This window comes from Pseudorca crassidens, chromosome 6 (assembly GCF_039906515.1).
Source record: "Pseudorca crassidens isolate mPseCra1 chromosome 6, mPseCra1.hap1, whole genome shotgun sequence".
Taxonomy (NCBI): domain Eukaryota; kingdom Metazoa; phylum Chordata; class Mammalia; order Artiodactyla; family Delphinidae; genus Pseudorca; species Pseudorca crassidens.
The window spans coordinates 123,523,893-123,546,820 of record NC_090301.1 but is presented as its reverse complement, the minus strand read 5'-3'; the positions used below and the strand labels follow the sequence as shown (position 1 = coordinate 123,546,820).

Genomic DNA, 22,928 nt, shown 5'->3' with positions numbered 1-22,928 from the left:
TTAGACCAAATGCCTTAATCCCCCCCCACACCCCACACCCCTTTCCTAGTCTCAGTGTCTTATTCGGAACAGTAGTGCCTCACAGGGAAGGGCTCAAACCACACACCTGATCCCGATACGCCCCTGGGAGGAGCCGGCTCCCACTGCCATGTCCGGAGCCCTAAGGCCTCCTGAGGCCCTTTCTCTCCATCAGCCTCCACGCCAAAACTTTGTCCCCATCAGGTCCTGTGGCCTGTGGTCACTGGAAGTCGGCTCTCATGTCTAAGAAAGCAAAGAAGCTTCCTGGGTCTCACTGCCCACACTTCTGACGGGTTGGGTCCGGGGGGCAGGTTGAGAAAGCATCTGGTGAGCGCTGGGCCCAGGACCATTTTATCAGCACCAGGCCAGCCAGTGCTGGCACCAGATCCCCTGCTGCTGCCTGATAAGAAGCTCAGCTCTGCTTTCTTGAAACCGCTGGAGCCTTATCGGAGGCAGACCTTGGGTGAAGGAGCCATTTCCATCAGCGTGAATAAAGGGAAGGAAAAAAAAAGCCGGAAGAAATACAACGCCTTTGCACGCAGACACAGCCAAGCTATGTGCACTGCTGCTACAGGGCAGCACCATGGGCGACCCCGCTCAGGAGCGAGGCGGGACCTGAGCTGAAAGCAAAGAGGTGGGCTCCCTGAGCGTGCTGCCGGCCAGGTCTCCCCACCTGTGTGTGTTGAGGGGGGCAGGCCATGCTTAAGCATGAAGCATTTATCCCCTTAGATTTTATATTTTTATTGAAGCAGAGTTGATTCACAATGTTGTGTTGGTTTCAGGTGTATAGAACAGCGATTCAGTTATTATATGTATATATGTGTGTGTGTGTGTGTATGTATATATATAAATTCTTTTCCAGATTTTCCCTTATAGGTTATTACAAAATGTTGAGTAGAGTTCCCTGTGCTATACAGTAGGTCTTTATTGATTATCTATTTTATATATAGGAGTGTGTACATGTTAATCCCAGACTCCTAATTTATCCCTCCTCCCTTTCCCATTTGGTGACCATAAGTTTGTTTTCTGTCTGTGGGTCTATTTCTGTTTTGTAAATAAGTTCACTTGCATCTTTTTTTTTTTTTTTTTTTAGATTCCACATACAAGCAATATCACACGATATTTTTCTTTCTCTGTCTGACTTCACTTAGTGTGATAATTTCTAGGTCCGTCCGTGTTGCTGCAAATGGCAGTATTTCATTCTCTTTTAGGGCTGGGTACAAAAGCCCCTTAGGTTTGTAGCACATAAAGTGCATGGCATCATGGGGGGAGGCTACTGCCTGCCTGTAGGTGAGCCTGTCAGGTGCAGAGTTTGGAATCGAATGACACCTGGATGTGGGCCTGCCTCTGCCATTTGCTGTTGGTGTGGCCCCGGGACAGTCACTTTATCCCCTTTCCAGGAACACTCAGGGGTTGTGTGATACCCCGACCCCTCTTTTGAGCAGTGTATAAGAGCACTCCCCTCCCCAGTGGGCACATGGACAGCCCGCCCTGGCACCTTGGCTTAGAGAGACTCAGGAGATGCTGACGCCCTCTCCACGCCCTCTCCACACCCTCCGGCCTGTATCAGGCTGCAATGAGGACCTGGCGAGATAAGAAATGTGCTCCTGCCTTGGTATGTGTGAGCAGTTCCGAGTACAAACGGGTGCCCGGTGGCCCGACTTCCAGCACCGCTGTTCATGGAGGTGAGAAGCCAGTCACTTGAGTAGCGCCTGGATTCTCACGCTGGGATCACGTTATCCGAGGACAGGAGGCGCCCAGGATGAGCTCCTGGGTTGTGTTTATGTGGCCCTGGTCACTTAACTGGATGACTCCTGGGACTGCTCAGAAGACTAAACACAACAGTGTGTAAATATAAAGCAGACGAGAATAAGCTCTCAACCTCCGTTCCTGCCGTATGAACCTGGCTGCTGGAGGGACCTGCCTCTGCAGAGGGTTGTATTAATTTGTGCCTCTGACATAGGGGTTGCAGAGAGACTGAGGCGGAGAGTCCTGGCTTCCAATCTGAGCTGTAGGAGCCTGTGCTGGCCACCTCTCCGATCTCAGGGAGAAAGAGCCTGTGTTTCTAGGCTGTTCTTTCATACCGCTGGGGATGCAGGCACACGTGTGCACACACGGACAGAGGCCAGCTTTCAGAAGCCTTTCTGGGATTGCCGGTTGTGTCTTCTGGGTGAGGCCGAGGTGTCTGTGGGGACGTCCTTCCCCAGGCAGGTGGCAGCATGGGCCCCAGGAGCCTGGGGCTCTCGACCACCCTTGTCCACACCCTTTCCTGGTTCTCTTCTCCACCCCTGCTGGCCAGACCCTCCACCCCTGGGGGCTGCTCCGTGCCCTCTGCTGGGCTGCGTCCCCGGGGCTTCCGTGGACTCAAAGCTGCAGGGGAGGGACAAACACACGCCCCCTCTGGCCCTGGGTGGGGCTCTGTCCCATCTCTTCACGCTCCCAGCTGGTCCCCAAGGGTCCGGACGGCCTGTGACGGCAGGTACTGGGGACCCCACATCCACACTCATTCTCTGTAGAGCCCGGCACGGTCCTGTGGAAAAGCTCTACACGAAAGATGCAACTAGCAGTTCCAGAGAGGCTCTGAAAGCCGGCCTCTGTGTGTGTGTGTACGTGCGTGTGTGCACATGTGTGCCTGCATCTGAGGCGTCTTTCAGGGCAGCTGAGAGCAAACGGGGCGCTTGGTGAAGTGCCCCCATCTCCCCCTGCATCTCAGGCACCCCTTGGGAGTTCTCCGCCATCCTCTTCCCTCCCTCTCAGCTCCTACCCCGTGTCACGGCTCACTCAGGGACTTGCTAGAGCGGAGATGCTGAAGGGCTCCTCTCTCGGGGTTAGAAGCCTTCTGGCAGGGGAGACTCAGGAAGATGCTACAGCGGGTACTGGGACACAGTCCCATCGTCCCTCTGCCGCCTTATCTGTCTGACTTCATCTCCTAGTTACCACTTTCCACTCTCCTCTCCTCAGGGCACTGGCCTCTGTCAGTTCCTTGAGCAGGCCAAGCCTGCTCCTACCGCAGGGGCTTTGCACGTGTTGTGCTCTCTGCCTCTTGCCTCCTCTCAGATATTCCTGCGTTTGGCTCCCTGGCTTCCTTTAGGTCTTTCCTAAACATCACCTTACCCAGTGGAGATTCTCTTTAAAATGGCAGCCCCTCTCGTCCCTCCACCCTCTGTCCTTTCCTGGCTTGATCATCCTCCCTGCACTTAGCACCATCTCACCTACTGAGCATTCTACCCACTTGTCTTGTGTCCATCTGTCTATCCGCACTAGAACATAAACTCCCTTTTGGGATGACTGTTGGTTTGTCCACTGTCACATCCCCAGGGCCTGACACACAGTTGGTGCTCAAAACAGGCTCATGGACTGTGACATCTGAGCTAAAAGCTTGCTGGTGCCGGTGGCAGAGGCAAAGAGCATGGGTGTAGACTCAGGGAGACTATTGTTGAACTCAGGATCCACTGTTTTATAACTGGTGAGGTGTGGACACACTTTCCCCCCCTGAGACTCCATAGACAATCTGAAAAGAGGGATAATAACCTCCTGAGATGTGGAGAGATGTCAATAAGTTTGATAAAGAAGATGTGGTACATATATACAATGGAATATTAGCCATAAAAAAAGAATGAAATAACGCCATTTGCAGCAATCCCACTCCTGGGCATATACCCAGAAAAGATAAAATCTCTAATTTGAAAAGATACATGCACCCCAATGTTCATAGCAGCACTTTGCACGATAACCAAGACATGGAAACAACCTAAATGTCCATCAACAGAGGAATGAATAAAGAAGATGTGATACACACACACACACACACACACACACACACACACACACAATTGAATACTACTCAGCCATAGAAAGAATGAAATAATGCCATTTGCAGCAACGTGAATGGACCTGGAGATTATTATACTGAGCGAAGTAAGTCAGAGAAAGACAAACATCATATGATATCGCTTATATGAGGAATCTAAAAAAACAAATGATACAAATGAACTTATTTACGAAGCAGAAACAGACTCACAGACTTAGAGAATGAACTTACGGTTACCAGGAGGGAAGAGTAGGGAGGAGGGATAGATTGGGAGTTTGGGGTTGACATGTACACACTGCTGTATTTAAAATGGATAAACGACAGGGACCTACTGTATAGTACAGGGAACTTTGGGCAATATTATGTAACAACTTAAATGGGAAAAGAATTTGAAAAAGAAGAGATACATGTATAACGGAAGCACTCTGCTGTACACCTAAAACTAACACAACATGGTTAATCAACTATACTCCAATATAAAATAAAAAGTTAAAAAAAAATTCAGGACAATGCTCCTGGCCCAACACCAGTCTGGGTCCTAGTGAGAAGCCCTGTTTTCTGAAGGAAGCGGGAGAGATGGCAGGTCCCGGGAGAGCCTGTCTGGTGTGTGGCCCTTTTTCCTACACCTGCCTAGTTGGGGTGAGGATTTTCTGCAGGGCAGCAGGAGAGCCCCGAATGCCTGTGTCTACAGAGGGGGTGACAAGAGGTCAAGAGAAGGTGAAGGCCAAGAGAGGGATCCTCCCTTTGGCAGCTTGGGTGGATCAGGTCGGGGGAATGAGACACTCCATCTGCACCCAGGTGAGAGCTGGGTCTGGCCTGATGGGCTTCCCTGGCTGCTGCCTGGTGCCTGGCCTCAGCTGCAGGTCTTTCTTCCGTGGCTTCTCATCTACCCATGAGGCTATGGTTTCCCCAGAGAGAGGTGCAATGGGGCCAGGTAGGCTCTAGGCCTAGAAGTCGAGCCATTGGAGATGTTCCTGTTGGTTCAAGACAGAGGTCAGAAAACTTTTTAAATAAAGGGCCACATAGTAAATAGTTTAGGCTTTGTGGGCCATGTGGTCTCTGCTACAACTCTGCCATTGTCCCATGAAAGCAGTCATGGACACGTGCAAACAAATGGGTGCAGCTGTGTTGCAATACAACTTTACTTATAAAAACAGGTGGCAAGCGGATTGGGCCTGTGGGCCTTTGTTTGCAGACCCCTGGCTTAAGTCCCTGTGTCACTGAGTCTCTCTCATCCCTCTCAGGCTAACATTTACATTGTGCTTGCCCCCTGCTAGGCCTGGGCCATTACCTACATCTTCTCATTTAAGGTGCCCACGGGGATGGAGCCGTTGAGTGACCGGCCTGCACCTTGAACCCAGGTCTGTCACGCTCGCAGCCTATACTTTCAACTTGTGTGATCATTAGCTGTTAGAACGCAGGCCACTGTCCACTACTGTGGCCACTTTATATAGATTCCAGAGTCTGGCCACACCCAGGGCTCACTGCATCTTGAACACCCCATGCGTTTGAGAGGATGCAGGCACCAGGGTAGTGGAAGCCAAAGAGGGTGACGTCACCATCCCAAGTTCACCTGCACTAGTTAGTGGTGGGGTTAAGACAGTGGTTGGAGAGGTGGCATGGGCTTTAAACCTTGCACGGGGTTGAGGCCATCTCTGCTGGTGAGGGATGTGGCCCGGGCCTCTCCGACTGGGCCCTGGGTACCTCCCCTGGCTGACTCCACTGACTGGCAAGGCCCCGTCATAGAGAGTCTCACCAGGGAATCCTGAGCCCTGAGATGTCAGGTCCCAGAACAAGATAAATGGCCTATCCAAGTGGTCACAGCCTGGCTACACCAAGGGCTTGCTCCAGGGAGGCCAGAGGAGGTCTGGGCAGCGTCCTGCTGTGGTACAAGGGTCCCTGAGCGGAGCTAGTTGGCTCAGGAGACGTCAGAAGCCGAGTCAGAGGAGAACTCCCACCCTCTGCTCATTTCTCCTCAGGGAGGGCCCCACTCAAAGGAGCTCAAAGGAGAACCATGGGGCCCCTGGGCAGGAGGCAGGGCAGTGAGAGGTCAGCCTTTTATCTGTGTAGACAGTCAGGCCTCTGTTCCCAGAGCCCCAGGGCAAGGAGGGCAGGAACTCAGATAATTGTGCCTTCAGGGCAGTGTGACGCCATGGCTTTTACCAAAAGCGCAGAGGATGGTGAAGATTTGGCCATAGGCCAGAGCCTCAGGAAATAAACAGCCCTGAGGTGCCCTTGTGTGGGAAACACAGCCTTCCAGGGTGTCTGAACTTGGAAGGGAAGCCATGGATTTCATCTGCCTTTGACTGCATTGTCCTCAAAGATGTATTCTGACTTTCTCTAGCATTGTTTGCTTTTTCAGGGAGTGACAAACATCATTTCACTCAATTGAGTTCTTTACAAATAGCATCTTCCAGAAGATCTTTCCAGAAGCTCCACGATTCTTAAATAGGAAATGACCTAGGGGTGGTGACCAAAGCCTGATATAAATAAGTAGTTTAAAAGCGCATTGGAACCAACTTTCTTTCACTCCTGTGAAAGAGAATTTTGTTCCCCTTTGAAACTCCCCATTTCCTACACATACAAATGGTGACGGTGAGCAGGGCTTAAAAGACAGCCTCAGGGTTGGAGCATCTGGGTTCAAATAACAGCCCTGCCACTCCCAGCCTGTCCTGCACCTGGAAGATGGAGGCTGCATCCACAGACCCAACTCACAGTGAGGGATGAGGGTGACGAGGAACGAACACTTCGAACCAACATTTGCTCAGCGTGTATGACACACCAGACCATCCCTGCTCACAGCAGGTACCCCGTATCCTTGCAGTACTTTTTGTATTTTTACATCCTTGCCACTTGTCTTGACTTAAGTCATTTCCCAGAGTTAGAATGTTCTCAACAATCGGCATTGGTCTGTGAACTAAATATTGCCTGTCTTATCAGTAAACAGAGGGCGCTGCCGCCATCAAGCCATCACATTACAGACGGTGAGCCCTGAGAGAACTCAGGATGGAACAGGATGCCCGCCATCCAGCAGTCAGCCACTGCGGCCACCCGAAACGATGCACCCGGAGGAGACTCAGGCTGAGAAAGCACAGGACACTGGCCCCAGGGAGCAGAGGTGCATATCAAAGGAATGATTTCAATGAGCCAGGACTCTTGCCTCTTCCCATACGTAGAAAAGCGCTAAATTCATTAACCTGAGATGTCTGCTTTTCTTTGATTAACGGTAATCTTTTGATGTTCTGACTATCTGGTCTTTTGTTGCGAAAACTCCTATATATCCTGGCTCCCCACCTTGCCTCTTTGGAAAAGTTTCTCAGAATTATCTGAATGCTGTGTCCTGGGCTTAAGTTCTCAGATTTGTCCATTGAATAAAACATAACTCTCAACTTTTAGGCTGTGCATTTTTTTTAATTTTATTTTTTTAATAAATTGATTGATTTTATTTAATCTATTTTTTTGGCTGCATTGGGTCTTCGTTGCTATGCATGGGCTTTCTCTAGTTATGGCGAGCAGGGGTTACTCTTTGTTGTGGTGCATGGGCTTCTCATCGTGGTGGCCTCTCTTGTTGCTGAGCACGGGCTCTAGGCATGCGGGCTTCAGTAGTTGTGGCATGCGGGCTCAGTAGTTGTGGCTCGCAGGCTCTAGAGCGCAGGCTCAGTAGTTGTGGTGCATGGGCTTAGTTGCTCCATGGCATGTGGGATCTTCCCGGACCAGGGCTCGAACCCATGTCCCCTGCATTAGCAGGCGGATTCTTAACCATTGTGCCACCAGGGAAGTCCCGGTTGTGCATTTTTTTCAGTTAACAGGTCACTGACAACTTCTTCAAGTACAAAGTCTTAATTCAACAAGATAAACCTATATCTGGTTAAGGAGAAATTCACCATAATTTAATATCAGCTGTCAATATTAGCTAGTTTTAGATAGCAATTTATATTTGAGAAGTTATCTTACTTTAAGTTATTCTTTAAATATCTAGATATCTTCTTTAAATATAGAAAAGACACAGGCAATTCGATCTGAAACCTGAATTCCTGTGATAAGAAATTTCTCACTAGGAGGATGGGATTATTTTTATTCCTGTCATGATGTGTGTCTTGCTGCCCCAAGAAGCCCAACGATGCTTTGAGGGCAGGGATCTTGTCTTTAGACTTTCTTTGTCTCCTCCTGCACCCCTAGGGCAGGTGACAAGACGGACACATCGTAAGCCTATGAATTTCTGCTGATGAACCACGGATGTACACGGTGGTTAGTAAACATTTGTGGATAAATTGTTTCCCTAATGGAATTATCCATCTAGTTTCTAACTTTTCAGATTTTCTTCATGGACTCTTGAAGTTTGATAAGCACCTCTCTCAGGGAATTAATTGGTAAAGTGATCGACAGCTGGGTGTACACTGCAGTCTGGCTGTAGGCAAATAATTGAACCACAGTGAAGGCATTTTATGGCTTCATGTGATGGAAATGTCTAATACGGAAGGATCCTCTGAGATGCAAGCCCCAAAGCATCATCACTGACGATGAATAGTGCCTGGACATCAGTCGGCCGTCCTGGGAGGCACCAGCTAGGAGGCTGCAAACAGCGTTACGTGAAGCCCTCAATGTCCAGCGATGACTTGAGGGTGAGCATCACAAGGGGGCCCTGGAGTGGGGTCACCAGGCCTCTTCTCCCCCACTCCACTATAACAGATGGGTTTTTATTGCTTTCATGTTTCCAGACTTCATCTAAGAATTTATTTTGTAGAAATGTCATTACTCCTGAAAAGAACTGCAGTGGAGATCTGTAGCTGTGACATCGTTTTTTAACGTGTGTGTATTTCGGGGTGGGGACCCCAGATGGGAAGCCACTGATTTGGGAGATTGAGGGATGTATGGCTTTCATTCCTTTTGGTGACTCTGCAGTCCCAGCATTAGCTCCTCTGCACCACCCCGTCCTGTCCCCACTTAAGAACCTGCTGAGTGAGTTTCCATGGCAGAAACAGTGCACCCCCAAGGGAAGCAGAGACCCGCACTCCACGCACGACAGCTGGCTGTGTAAACTCTCCTAACTTCTCTGAGCTTTGCTTTATTCACCTATCAGAGGAGGCGAGTGGTGCCTCTTTCTTTTTCATTTTATTTTTTATTGAAGTATAGTTGATTTACAAGGTTGTGTTAATTACTGCTGTATAGCAAAGTGAATTAGTTATACATATATATGTATTCCTTTTCTAATATTCTTTCCCATTATGGTTTACCATAGGATACTGAATATAGTTCTCTGTGGTATACAGTGGGAGAACAGACTGGTGGTTGTCAAGGGGGAGGGGATTGGGGGAGGGATGGACTGGGAGGTTGGGGTGAGCCGATATAAGCTTGTATATAGAGAATGAATAAACAGCCAGTAGTGACTCTTGAACGAAGAAAGGAACTAGATCTGAAAGTGCCTAGCAGAGGAGAACATACAGTGCAGGAATGGTCCCATGACTGGTGATACTTCAACAAAAGACAGTGCTGCCAGCCCAGGGGTGGGTCTGTGGTGGAGGCATTCCAGAAATTGGCCAGGAATTGGTGGAGGCGTTATTCTCTCCTGGTGCCCTGGCAGTGACCCTGAGAGGCAGCTGCCCGCTGCCTCCCCGGGGAAGAGTGGGAACTGTATGTGGGTTGGCCTCAGCTGGCTGCACTTGCCCGGTCACAGCCCAGCCCTCGTGAGCCCTTCATCAGCAGCTGCTGGGCCGCCAGGTGGGGGCCAGCAGAGCAGAGGGGAGCCGGCACAAGTGGCCCGGGGTGGGGTGGATAAAGAATGGCCTTTTCTTCTGAGGCAGGAGAGTGACCTGAGGGCCGCGTGGAGCTGCACAGAGGGGCAGGGGGTCGTGGGCAAACCCCTCCCAGCAAGGTGGGCGGCCACATCCCAGAGGCAGAAGGACACACCTGGCTCGAGGCTGGACAGTGCAAGTGATGCCCAGTGAGGCCCTGGGGGAATAACCTCTTTGAATCCCAGTTTTCATGTTTCCATGGAGCTCATAATATCCATTTCTGGAGTAATATTAGCTACATCCAGGTAACATCTTCCAGTTGAACAAGGTACCATGTGTATCCTCCCCAGGTGTGGCCAAGAGGACTCCCCACACCGCCTCTGCACCTGTGCTGAGATCCACCATCCAGAGAGATCAGTGCGACCTCAGCAGGCTCTTCGTGGCTCCCCCCGGGCCCCTCGCTGTGTGGCCTCTGTACACTGAGGTCCTCCGTCTTTATCTCTGCCTGGGTCTCTTTCTGAACTGCTTTCCAGCTGTCACCTGGCTATCCCATGGGTACCTGAAAGTCACCTCTGCTCTAGAGAGAATCTTCCTATATCCCTCTTCTTGGTCTTGTATATATAATCGTACAGTGAACAGGAACTGCTTCTTTCATAATGAAACAGGGCAAAGGAAACTTACTTTTAAACTTTGAAGTGAAGAATAGCTTAGCTTCCTCACTTAAAAAAGCAAGAGGATAAGAGAAATACAGAGATAGACATAGAGATAGAGACAGAGATAGATAGAGATAGAGATAGGAATTCCCTGGTGGTCCAGTGGTTAAGACTCTGCACTTCCACTTGCAGGGGGCACAGGTTCGATCCCTGGTTGGGGAACTAAGATCCTGCATGCTGCGTGGCCAAGAAAAAAAGAGAGAGAGAGAGAGAGAGAGTCCTGGGTATCCTCACGCATTTCCTTTGGATTCTCCCAATCTCCTGAGGGTAAAGGCAAAGAGCAGGCACGGGGCAGACACTGCAGCTGCCCAGCCCAGGGGCCCTGCCGTGGTTGGGCTGGGCAGCACTGCTGGGGGTGGGGGAGCATGCGGATTTGAGATGGAAGCCACGCAGAGGAGGGTCAGGGCTCTGGGCGCTGGGCAAGGAGAGCGGCCTGGCCGTGCAGGGACCAGCGGGCACCCAGCTCCAGGGCCTGGATGGGCTGAGCCAGGGCCACAGGATGGCCTTCGTGGGCCTAGGTGGTCTGCCTTCCTGGTCTCTTCCCCCCCCAGATATTAACACTTGTATTTTAGAGGGGCATTGATATAAAGACAAATGCAAGGTTTACTCTTAAAAGTTCATTTTTCCCATTTGATTTTAAAAGAACCAAAGCTTTGTTGTGGTTCTCTGAAAGCTCTAAGTGTTGTGCCTGATGTGTGAGGCGGCCCTGGCTAAGCCCCTCCTAGAAGCACCTGCCGGGCACGAGTGAGGGGTCTCGGCTGTCGGCAACGCACATTGCCTCTTGAGTTTCTGTATCATCGCATGCAAAATGGAGATAAAAATACTTGCTGTAGGGCTGCTAGAGGGTGAAATGAGATAACTTAAGCAGAGCGCAGCCGACTTTCTACGCTTTGAGTCAGGGAGACAGTCGGTCAGGATACTTTACAGAATTTGTAGAAAAGAAAAAAAAAAGAGAGACTAAAATTTAAAAAAAATGACAGCTTGGGATTTTCAGCCAAAGCTGAAATGAATTCATTAAAATGAGAACTTTGGCAGGAGCTGAAGGAGGGCCATTCAAATGACAAGTCAGTCCCACGGCACGATCAAAGGAGAGAAGGCCCAGCTTCCTTGCAGGAGTTCGAGCATGGGGAAGAGGCTGGAAGGGAGAGAAGGGGCCCCTCCCAGGAGAGAGGGGAGGCCCAGCTCTGCACCCATCCAATGGCAGCATCAAGGGAAAGAGAAAAACGCTGGTGAGAGAAGACACTGAAAGATGGAGCGTCTGCAGGCCAGATGGGAGGGAAGGGGCCCCATGTGCACACAGGTTGGGGTGCACAAGGCATGCCAGGTGGGGAAAGGTCAGTGGGCTGAGCCAGAGGCCACTGTGGGCCACCGAGGGGGCACGGCTTACACAGGATTGGGAGAGGACGCAGGTGAATATGGGACCGATAGCACCAGGATTGTCTACACTGGTTGGACCTTCACATCCCTCCATTCCTCCCTCCATCCATCCATCCATCCATCCATCCATTCCTCCATCTATCCATCCATTCATTCATTTTTTTTAAACATCTTTATTGGCGTATAATTGCTTTACAATGGTGTGTTAGTTTCTGCTGTATAACAAAGTGAATCGGCTATACATATATCTCCATATCCCCTCCCTCTTGCATCTCCCTCCCACCCTCCCTATCCCACCCCTCTAGGTGGTCACAAAGCACCGAGCTGATCCATGAGTGTTTTTAAGGAGGCTACTCTTCCCCAAGACAGCCGAGACCCCTACTGTTAAGGGGCTGGTGTTCAGGTGCGGCTGAGGAGGTGGGGCTGGTAAGGAGACTGAACTGCAAAGGGTAAAAGGTTTGCTCAAAGTCACATAGTTGGTGGGAGAGGACACATGCTCTCTGCTGCTCTTTGACCACCTTGCCCACTCTGATAAATGCAGGAAGGAACAGAAGCCTCGGAGGCAGCCGTCCTAGCTCAGAAGGGAACAGCATCCCAGGGCTATTGCAAAGGCAGCTCCCCTGCTGGGTCTGAGGGCCTTGCCCACCTGGAACCCAAGGACCAGGGCAGACTATGCCTCCTGTCCTTGGTATTATTTTCAGTGGCAAATGAGCAAACAGGGACAGGAGGAGGGCATGCGGAGGGAAGCTGGGCAGTGGGGAGTGAGCCTGAACTCACTGAGGACACCCTCAAGCACTCAGGCAGGGGCAGTGGTGAACTCGGACCAGGCCCTATACTAGGAGTTTTATCTATGAGCTGAGACGCCAAGGGGCTGGCGCCATGTTCAAGACCACGGCCAGGTCAGAGCTGGTCCTCATTCAAGACCAAATCCTGAGCTCTAAAGCTGGTATTCTAACCTCCTCATCACTAGCCAATTGAGGCCAAGTGTATTTGCACTAAATGTCTTCAAAAAGTACAGCAGGGGGAACTGAGCTTGAAGCCCCTGCTTGCTAAAGGCTGTGTGTATTGTGTCCGGTTCCAGCGAGAGTGCTTGGGGAGCATCTCAAGCGAAAGGGCCTTTCATAGCCAGTGGACTTTGCTGCCTGGTGAACACAGAGGTCACAGACCGGAACCCAATGCAGAAGGCAGGCAGGCAGGATTGTTTACCTGGTTTTGATCTGACAAACCACAATTCCCTTCACTTTAAGACACTGCTGAGAATACATGTGCCCATAGCTATGGGTAAAATAGGACGACTCTCCAATCCAGGGTCCAAGGGGGGAGCGCTGGGGCCCAGGGTCAGCTGGCAGCCACATACGTGAACCCTCATAAAAGTGGGCGTTGTATGAAGGAGAAGGAGGGTAGGAGGTCCCAGCTGTGCTCCCTGCAAGTGGCATGCCAGTCTGTCCATCACAGTGGAGCTAAAATACCTCCATCAGGTGTGGTGGGTGCAGTGAGATGATGGGGCAACCTTGCCGAGAGCTTGTCCCTCCCAAGGGCCCCCAAACGCGCGCCTCCTTCCCTCAGAGACCTGGCAGGGGTCAGAGGTGTATCCACTGAGCCCCAGAGAGTATGCCGACCGCAACGTTTTGGCAATAAGAGAAGGGATATGTGGCAGATACAAGACAGGGACTATAATAAAAGCATCATAAAGAGTTATTCATCCCAGTTGTTTTAAATTCCCAGTCTGATAATTCCCACATCTCTGCCATGTCTGGTTCTGGTTCTGACTCTGTCTCTTCAAACTGTGTGTTTTGCCTTCTAGTACGTCTTGTAATTTTTCTTGGCAGCCAGATGTCATATACTGGATAAAAGGACCTATTGTAACGAGGCGGCGAGATGTGGGGGAGGGGAAGCACCCTATGGTCCTAGGATAAGATCTGTAGCCCATCCCTCTGGAGTGTGAACTTCACAAGTGTTCCTCCGTGTTTTTCTCTCCTTGCAGGTGGGCCCAGATGGCTACAGTGAGCTGGAGTTGGGTATTTTCCTTCCCCCAGGTCAGTTATGCTCTGATAGTATCCCATCGGGTTCGGCTCTGGTTAACTAGCTTCCCTGAGGCCAGGCTTTGTTAAGAACAGGTGCACTGGTCCCCTCCTTCCTGCCGGAAACTCAAGAAGACTTTACTCCGATATTTACCGTGGGCACCTGCTCAAACTCCAGGAGGTGGATCTCACAGTATTGCGGGGGGCCCCCAATGACTAGGTCCCCTTGCAGTTTTTAACTCTCAGAGGAGTCCACACTGAGCCTCCAGCAATCTGTCAGTCCTAAAGAGTCATGAATGAGAGCTGCAGAAGACGTGGGGCCAGGAGGAAGGGCAGGGCTGCAGAGTCAGGCAGGTGGGCAGCCAATGAGGCTCTGACACCAATCACCAGGCGAGGCAGGTGGGTGGCTGTCTGTGAGCACAGGGAACCAGAACACAGGCTCTCCGGTGGCTGGAGGGAGGGTTGGGGGCAGCTGTGTGAGGCCGGCTCTGTGAAGGAACCTAGCATCTTGGGCTCAGGCTCTTGCTGGGGTGAGAGAGAACTGGCCCTTGACAGTATCTGCCATTGGCTGAGATGCTGCACACTAACGTTCCTTCTGAAAGGATGTACCCAAATTAAAATGTATAATGACTAAAGGCAGGAAGTGGCGCTCCTGCAGAGGTTCAGATTACATAATGATCTGAAGAAAGCCCTAAGCAAAGATGGGGGAGGGCGGGAGGGGGAGGGGAGGGAGGAAGGAGGGAGAAGATGAAATACCCAATCAGTGCTGAGCGGGAAGGAGAGCTAGGCTGTGATGGCTGGGGCCCATCAGCGTGCTCTGAGAATCTGTTTTGGTTTGACTCTTTGTCCATTTCAATTTATTTTATACTCTGCCCTCCAAGTTCTGGAATAGGAGCTATTGAGCGGATGATTTTTAAAAGGGGGCCTTTGGGCTTCCCTGGTGGTGCAGTGGTTGAGAGTCCGCCTGCCGATGCAGGGGACGCGGGTTCCTGCCCCGGTCCGGGAAGATCCCACATGCCGCGGAGCGGCTGGGCCCGTGAGCCATGGCCGCTGAGCCTGCGCATCCGGAGCCTGTGCTCCGCAACGGGAGAGGCCACAACAGTGAGAGGCCCGCGTACCACAAAAATAAATAAATAAATAAAAATAAAAAATAAATAAATAAAAGGTGCCTTTGGCCTTTGGAGCGGACATGGGCCTGGAAGTGTTGAACTTTGGGTTGTCTGTGCAGCCACCTGTTCGTGTCCAAGTTGCTGGCTAAGCACCTCTCTGAGCTAGGCCCCAGTGGGGGGGGGGACAGGTGGGGTCACAGAGCTTCTCGGAAGTCAGAATTCCTAGAAGGCAACAGACTCAGAAATCTGTCGGGGCTACAAAGTGTCCCCAGGGCCAGGGTGGGTGGTTTTCTAGTGTCAGGAGAGCCCAGGGAGGCCTTAACTGACCAGTAGGTGTATGTGTGCAGGGGGCGGTACCCAGAGAGCCCAGGGGCCTGAAGCGGGCAGGCATGAGGGTGAAGCTGGAGGGACAGGGTGATCCAGGCACAGAGAGGGGCTCTAGGGGATGTCAACCTGAGCGCGCTGTGGAAGGCAGGGTGGAGGGCAGCAGGTGGCCCAGTGTGGGTCAGGCCCGACCACAGAGATGGGAGTGATGGCGGGCAGCCACAGGCCAAGGTTAGACCACAGGCCTGGCTGAAACACTGTGGAGTCGTTAGCGGGCTCTGAGTGTCTGTGCAAAGCCACAGCCATGCTTTCCTGGGCACAGTTCTCACAGTATGTGGGCAGCAGAAGGCCCCGCCTGGCACACAGGGCCAGCAGGCCCACATGCACCCTAACACCCCCGTTAGTTTGGCCTCTGTTGGCTCTGGGGCCTCACAGCCTGTGTTCACAGCCTGGCTGGGCCCTCAGGACCTGGGAGCCCTGGGGAAGGTCATCCTCCTCCAGCCTCCAGGGCTTCATCTGCAAAACAGGGGAGAATATGCCTGTGAGACCAGGCTGTAGAGGAGTGACCCATGCAAGGTGGGACCACAGGCCTTGGCATAGAGGTACTGACGTTGTTCTTACATTATCCGAAGCAAACCCAGCTGCCGTCTGCTAGGGAGACTTTGGAGGTGACTAGCACCTGCAGGCTAGGTTTGCTTTGATGAGTTCTGTTAACAACCATCGCAAATAACACTATCACTGGGCGCGGTGCCAGGTCCTTAGTCTCTCGTTCATCACGTGACTCCCGCCAAGTCACTGGTATCCTTCCCACTAACAGATGAGAAAACTGAGGCTCCGAGGTACTGTGCACCTCCCCAAAGCCAGTAAGTGTCGGGGATGAGATCACATCTGGTCTGACTCCACAGCACAGCCCAGTGTGGGGCTCTGGTCCACTCTCTAACTCATCATGAGAGAAAGGACACATCATTTAACTTCTGGGGTGTGTTTCCTCACTGGTTAGGGACCTGGTAGGAAGTGGGCAAAGGCCATACAAGGTATTTCCCAGCAAAACAAATACAATATCTTACAGAGGTACAAAAACACGTGTAATTACAGAGGCGCCCTCAAAGGTGACAACATGGTTTACTCATCAGATTGGCCAAGATAAAAACCACACAGTGTGAATGAGGATGTGGGGAAATAACGATTTTCATTGGCTACCGGTAAGGGTTAGAAATTTATGTGACCTTTTGGAGGGTAATTTTTCAGTACCTACTAACATTGTAAATGTACATACTCTTGGTCCCAGAAGTTAAATCCTGGGGGAATTTATCCTAAAGGTATACAAACACATGCATGCAAAACCCTACTTACAAGGGTTGTCATGACACTGTGGTTAAAAAGAGAAATTAAAGACTGTACACAACCCAGATGTCCATTTGTGGAGGAATTGGTTAAATAAAATAACCAATTCATTTATAATATTCATGCTGTGCAGCCCCAGAAGGATGAGTCTATATATGGTGATAAGGTATCATCTGTAGGATATGGTCTTATGAACAAAAAAGATGAAGTCGAATATGTGTTTCATTTTGCCAACGAAAAATTAATTGTATTACATATAATACTTCTAGAAGGAGTCTCATAAATAAATAAAGTTACTGCCCTGGAGGTGGGAAGAAAGTTATTCTTTTCTATTATGAACTCTTCACGCATTGTTTAACTTTGGTTTGTACCTGGTGCTTACCGGGCCTGTTGTGTTTGCTCACTCTTTGAAAGGTGTTTTGGTTGGGGTCTCCAAAGGGCATTTGATGGACTATATATCTGCCCCCCAAAGAGGCAAACTGACTTTACTTGCCAGCCTCTCTGTGCTAGTGAAGGGCCTCCCTCTCTCTCCCCATAGTGAATGGGCGGATGCGCTCCCACCAAACACAGAACACCTCTTACCCCTCACTCCTGTTTCCCAGAGGGCACTGCAAGTCCCCAGAAATAACTGCGCAACTCTGGGCACCCTTGGAAGGTCCAGCTGCTGGCTGTGCCGAGGCCACGTGACTCCCAAAGCCACGGATATCTGAAGGGGTTGCGCAATGGCTGTGATGGAATGTCATCTGGCACTGAACGAAACCCTCCCTGCTTTTCCCAGAGGTGGCACATTCTATATAAAGCTGCCAGACCTGGCCATCTCCTTGCTGAGCCTGACCCCTTCCCTCCAAGGGCGAGGCAGTGGATTTCTGCACAGGACTCCTCCGCAATAACTGTGGCCTCTGGGCTTATGGCAGTTGGCTGAACCCATAAGCCCAAAGGCTAGGCTAGGGGAGGCCTGGCCGGGAGGGAGCAGAGGGTCCTCTCTGTTCTAACGTCTGGTTCTGAGGGGCAGTGATGTAAACTGAGACAGGATATAGACACATCCTGCCTGAGTCAGCAGCACGAAATAGGGCCCCATGGTTCTCCCATGGCAGAGATCCTGCCAGAAAGTAAATCCTAAGGGTAATCTGGAATGGTATGCAAGTAAGGGCTGCATCCCCATCAGTTCCGCAAGGGAAGTATTTGCAGTCATTGGTCAAGGTCTGAAACTTGAATCCTAGAGAATTGCTGTAGGGGGAGGACGGGGCGGGGGGGGGGGGGGGGGGCTGCGGTCGGGGGCAGGGCAAGGCTCCCTGAGCAAGCCTGTCCTCTCCAGACAGGCCTGCACTTCCTCGGTCCCTGAACTGGAATAATTACAGTGCCTTGTCCCCTTAACCCTGGTCCCGACACACACACACACACACACACACACTAGTGTCTGACTCACCCTCACACACACATACACACGCGTCAACACTGACTCACACAGGCTCATGGATCCACAGTATGACGTAAAACGAAAATAAGGATGCCCGACATTTCTCAAGCACTTAACATGTGTTCATCTCTGCGCTGAGCCACTGACATGCACTTAATTCTCACGACCCGAAGAGGCACACTATCCTGTTATTCCCACTTCGCGGATGATGAAACTGTAGCTAAGAGAGGTGGGCTTGCCCCCTTGTGACAAGAGGTCCCGAGGCAGGCAGCAAGGCCCTGACTCCACAAGGAGCTCTGTGCACACCCAGATGGCGCCGAGCACCTCAGTCACCCGTACGCACGTGGCCGTGTACACACAGAGGCGCCGAGCATGCAGATACAGACCCAGCCGCGCTCACCCAGGCTCAAGTTTGCCGCCTAAGGCCACACAACCTTGCTTTTTTTTTAAAGACGTATAAACCCATACCAGGATCATATTAATTACGTAACGTGATTACATGATAGACTCAGAATGTCTCCTCTCTGACAGTTCCATACGATCAGACCTAACCAGGGTAGGAACAGGAGGGATCATCATTCTTTTTTTTTTTTTAAATAAAATTTTACTTCTTTAATTGCAAAAGCCCTGTGGCGGGGGAGGCCCAGCAGTGTTTCGGAACGTTGCTTTTGAGATTCACAGAGAATCTCACGGCGATTTCCTTTCCGCAAGAAAGCATGTGCTGGTTTTAGAAAGAAAGAAAACAGCCTCTGAAGAATTGCAACCGCTCAAATGGTCACGGCGAGCGGATCCCTGCAACATGGGCGTGGGCGTGTGGCTGGTTCCTGCCCGGCCCGGGGAGAGAGTCGGGAAGTTGTCGGAGTTAACTCAGAGTTTCTGCGGACGCGCCTCCACCGTCCTGCCCGGGCAGCTCCGGCAAACAACTTGTGCTTTCTCTCTGCGCTGCTTACCGATCTGCCTCTCTCCCTTTACTCTCTTAGGGGAAAAGTTCTGGCCGCACGCACATCCCCAACAGCACACAAAGAAACAGAAAGCCAGCGGATGGCCGCGGGGGCGGTGGTGGCCTCTCCAGGCCCAGGGCGCGCGGAACCCGCGCACCAGGCTCGGGGCTCCGGACCGGGACTCCGCGATGCCCGGGGCGCTGTGATGTCCGGGGCCCCGCGATGCCCGGGGACGCGGCCGGGCGGGGCCCTAGTCCCCCAGGAGGCCGGGCGCGGCCGGAACCCCGGGGGTCCTTGGCCCCCCCCTCCCCGGCTTGGCCCCCGCGGACCCGTCCCCGGGCGAGTACTCACCTTGGCGGGGCGGGGGCGGCGGTGTGACCTGGGGGCTGCTCATCGCCAACCAGTGCGGGGCGCGGCCCGGGGGACGGTGGTTGACCCTCAGCAGCCGGGAGGAAGCGGCACCTGTGTCACACTCCTCGGCGCGGCCCGAGGGGAGGGGCTCCGGCCCCGAGATAGGCAGACTTCATTTAGTTTTTTCTGCAGACTTGGCTGGTGGGGTTTCCACCCCCTTTTTTTTTTTTTTAACACAGACACCCGCCCACTTCTGAACTCTTCTGTGCTCCGACTTCCCTGCGCAAGAATCACATTTTTCTAACTAGTTTCTGTTTCCATCTGAAGCTACCACATACAGAGGTTGTGGTTGAGATTTACCCCACGTGTGGGCTGAAAAACTCCCAGATGTGACATAATGTCTGCCCCACCACCATCCGGGACGGTGACCAAATACAGCCAGACCTGCGTTTCAGTCTTGGCTGGCCCTTATGAGGCCTCTCAGATCCGCGGAGCCTTTGCGGCCTGGGAAGAGTTCCCGGCTTGCTGGCCCCTTCTGGCGCACTGTCCCAATCCATGGGCTGATGTCTGAGAAAGACTTAGGAAAAAAGGACTGCTGGACAAAGGCCTGTGACTTATTCGGACCACCTTTGTTTGAGGCTTCCAGACAGTGTGGAGTTTATTAGGCAATTAAAAACTCGACCTGGATTTTGACACTGGTTAGTTAAAGGCAGTCTACCCATCTCAGCCAAAAACAATGGTATGTGATATGCAGCATTAAGTTCTCCTCGCCCTGCAGAGAGAAAGGCAGGGAGCTTGAGAACATGTCAACCTTGTTTTAAATCCCAGTCCCAGGAAACACCCTGTCCTTCTCCTGTCTCATGTCTGATCTTTCCCGTGGTGCTTTTCACTGCTGTTTACCTGAGAGTCCTCATCTCTGCTGCAATCCCAGGGCACCATTCCAGCTGTCTGTACAACGTGTGTGCTGTTGGGAGTACCCTCTGGATTGAACACAACTCAAGGCTGCCCCCTGGAGGTGTGCAATGCAGGTGCTCTGCCCAGTGCCTCCCAGGCTGGACCACTCCAGGCATCTTTATTAGAGCTGCCTGTTTGACACAGTGGGAAACTGTTCCTAATTCTCTTAAGTTAGATATTGCTTATAGATCTTTAATCAGACTTCATGCTCAACATGTCCATGTTGACGTGAAGTGAACTATTCACAGAATGTCTTTGGCCAGGTGTGGAAATTTTGAGTCTCAGTTTCCTCATCTGTAAAATGGAGACAAGAACACCTACATTCCAGAGTTTTAGAGAGACAATGTCTATAAAATAACAGTGGGGCAGAAAAGGCATTTAGTAGAGGCTGGCAGTGATTACTGTAACCATGTAACATTTTGTTTTGTAATAGATATAGGTCCATGTTGGATAATAGTATCCGCTGTGTTCAGAGTTCATAAATAAAACAACTTCAATTATCTGAAATGCAGCTGGGGAGCTGAAAGGAAGCCAAAGACCGGCCAGGTAACTGAAGAATGAGTCTCTAGGTCATCCCACCTCACTTATGGGAGAACTTCTCAGAGGCTCACTTACAGTTAACTGGCCTTTAGACATAAGCATAAGAGGTTTGTTTAATTAATTTCTTGGGGTAGGACACGTTAAAAGCACCAAAAAGTAACGAGAATTCCTTATAGACAGGAAGCTAAAAACTAAGCAACTAACTAAATGACTGAACAGCAAAGGTAGAAATCCAGACAAACTATAGAGCTCAGATACAAGAACAAAGTAGCATTTGTTATACAACTAAAAACATCTTCACTCCATCCTTAAGTGGAGGATGTGACTTCACCGTGGGGTACCGAGGAGCTAAGGCTTTGGGACTCCATCTGGGTTTGAGTCTTTATTGCCTTCTAGCTGAGTAGCCATCAGTATTTTACTTAACTTCTCTGAGCCTCACTTTTCTCGTCTATGAAACTGAAGCGATCTGCAAAGTTGTTGTGAGTGATACATTAGACAATTAATCATTCATGGGATAGTGCGATGTCTTCCTCAGCACATAGAAGTTAAAGATATCGGTCCCCGCCCCCTTCACAGGAACACTCGGTTTATGTTAAGGACCCCAGGCCATTCTGAAAAGAAGGTAAGTAGTATTTAATAGTGAGTAGTTCAGCTAGCAGGGACACACTTGGTATATTTTAGAAGATTTAACCATGGAAGTGTCTAATTTTAAAGAAATGAGGGCTATTTTAAAAACGTAAAATAATTATAGGAAACATTAGATTATATGGCAAGAGTCTGACATTGAATCGCAGAAACACACTACTAGTGTGTCTTCATGTGTAGGATGTTTATTAATGGAGTAAAGAACTCAGCTACATCTTGTAACAATAAAACAGTCCTTATCTCACTTAATTCCCACAAATACCTTCAAAGAGGATATTGCCAAGAACCCATTTTTAAGGTGAGAAAACTGAGGTTGGGAGCAGTGACAAGAACTTGTCCAAGGCAGTGGAGCCAGGATTGAGACAGTATAGTACCTTGAAAAGTACAGCAGTACAGTACAACTACTGGCATCCAGGGGCTGGCATCGAGTGAAAAGGCAGGAAGAGTTACTGACTGGAGGAGGGAGAGGAGGTGGGAGACGGTAGAGCTGAAGGATTGTCAGCAATAGGAGACGGAGGGCAAGCTGCCATGTCACTCACGCCTGACGTGTATGCCACAGGTTCTGGTTCCTTGCTGGATTCAATTCTATCTACCCTCTTGAAAAAATGATCCACTGATGTCTGGGTAGTAGCTCTTTTCTTCTCATCATAGATGACACGGTAGCACTGGATTGCCTTTTGAACAGCTGCTGCAAACTTCGTGTACCATTCTAGGTTCGGGTCCTGTGCCTGAAAAACTAACAGTGCCTCCTCAAGTCAAGAAAATCCCCTGCCATTTCCTGTGTCATGAATCTCTTTGATTCTTCAGTTACTTCTTCCTCTTGTCTCTCTTCATCCTTTCTCTGGGCACGTTTGCATCTTTGAAAGTTCGCAACTTGAAGGTTCCTAGGTAGGGGACTTACTGTGCTGCAGATACAGTAAGTATTTTTTCCCTTTGGGTCTTTTTCTGGTTCTTTCTCACTGGCACAGAAATAGTTTGACTTATCTGATTGGCAAGTTGGCAGCTTTTAAGAAAACTAGACTGCGGCTCTGTATATTTTAAGAAGAGTGGAGAGAAGAAACAGGGGTTTGATTCCATCACAAACTGTGAGGAATGTGTGTGGGGAGCGGAGTGGAGAAGGTGGCGTGCAGAGAAGCACAGAGAGACCTAGGGTGGCAGGATCTGCAGCCCCCCAGGAAACTCCCAGCAGCACACAGGTCTTTCTGAGGAGAATCCTTCAGTGAGACAGTGTGAAGGCTGAGAGGGAGGACACCTAAGGTGGGTCGCTAACACTGAGCTGCTAGCCCCCTTTGGTCTAGACTTTGCTAAAGGCTGGCTCTCAGTTTGCCGGGCAGAGAGGAGTGCGCCCCATGTTCAAAGTCGGTGAGGCTGCAAGACCCTGAGCTATAGCCTATGCCCCTAACTTACAGGGCGCCTCATCCAAAGGCAGATCTTTACGCATCCATAATGGCCTGTCTCTGGAAGTTTCCAAACCATACCTAGAGAAGAGGGGCAGCACAGAAACCCAGCAGGAATACCAGGTGGTCTGGGATAGTTTGAAGTGACCCTAGGCAAAAGCTCATCCATCAGGGACACATCTAAAGGCAACCTGTTATGGGCTAGGATGGAGATGCTAGGAAGCTTCAGGCTGG

The 22,928-nt window shown here is 50.7% G+C and overlaps 1 protein-coding gene across 1 annotated transcript in view; it reads right to left on the bottom strand.

Moving 5' to 3' along the window:
- GYPC (glycophorin C (Gerbich blood group)) overlaps positions 1 to 19,564 on the bottom strand; it is a 43,788-nt gene extending 24,224 nt beyond the window's left edge. Inside the window, exon 1 of the mRNA XM_067742209.1 lies at positions 19,159 to 19,564. Coding sequence (XP_067598310.1) covers positions 19,159 to 19,201 — 43 coding nt within the window. The 5' untranslated portion in view covers positions 19,202 to 19,564. The remainder of the gene's footprint in view (positions 1 to 19,158) is intronic.
- Positions 19,565 to 22,928: the final 3,364 nt, after the last annotated feature.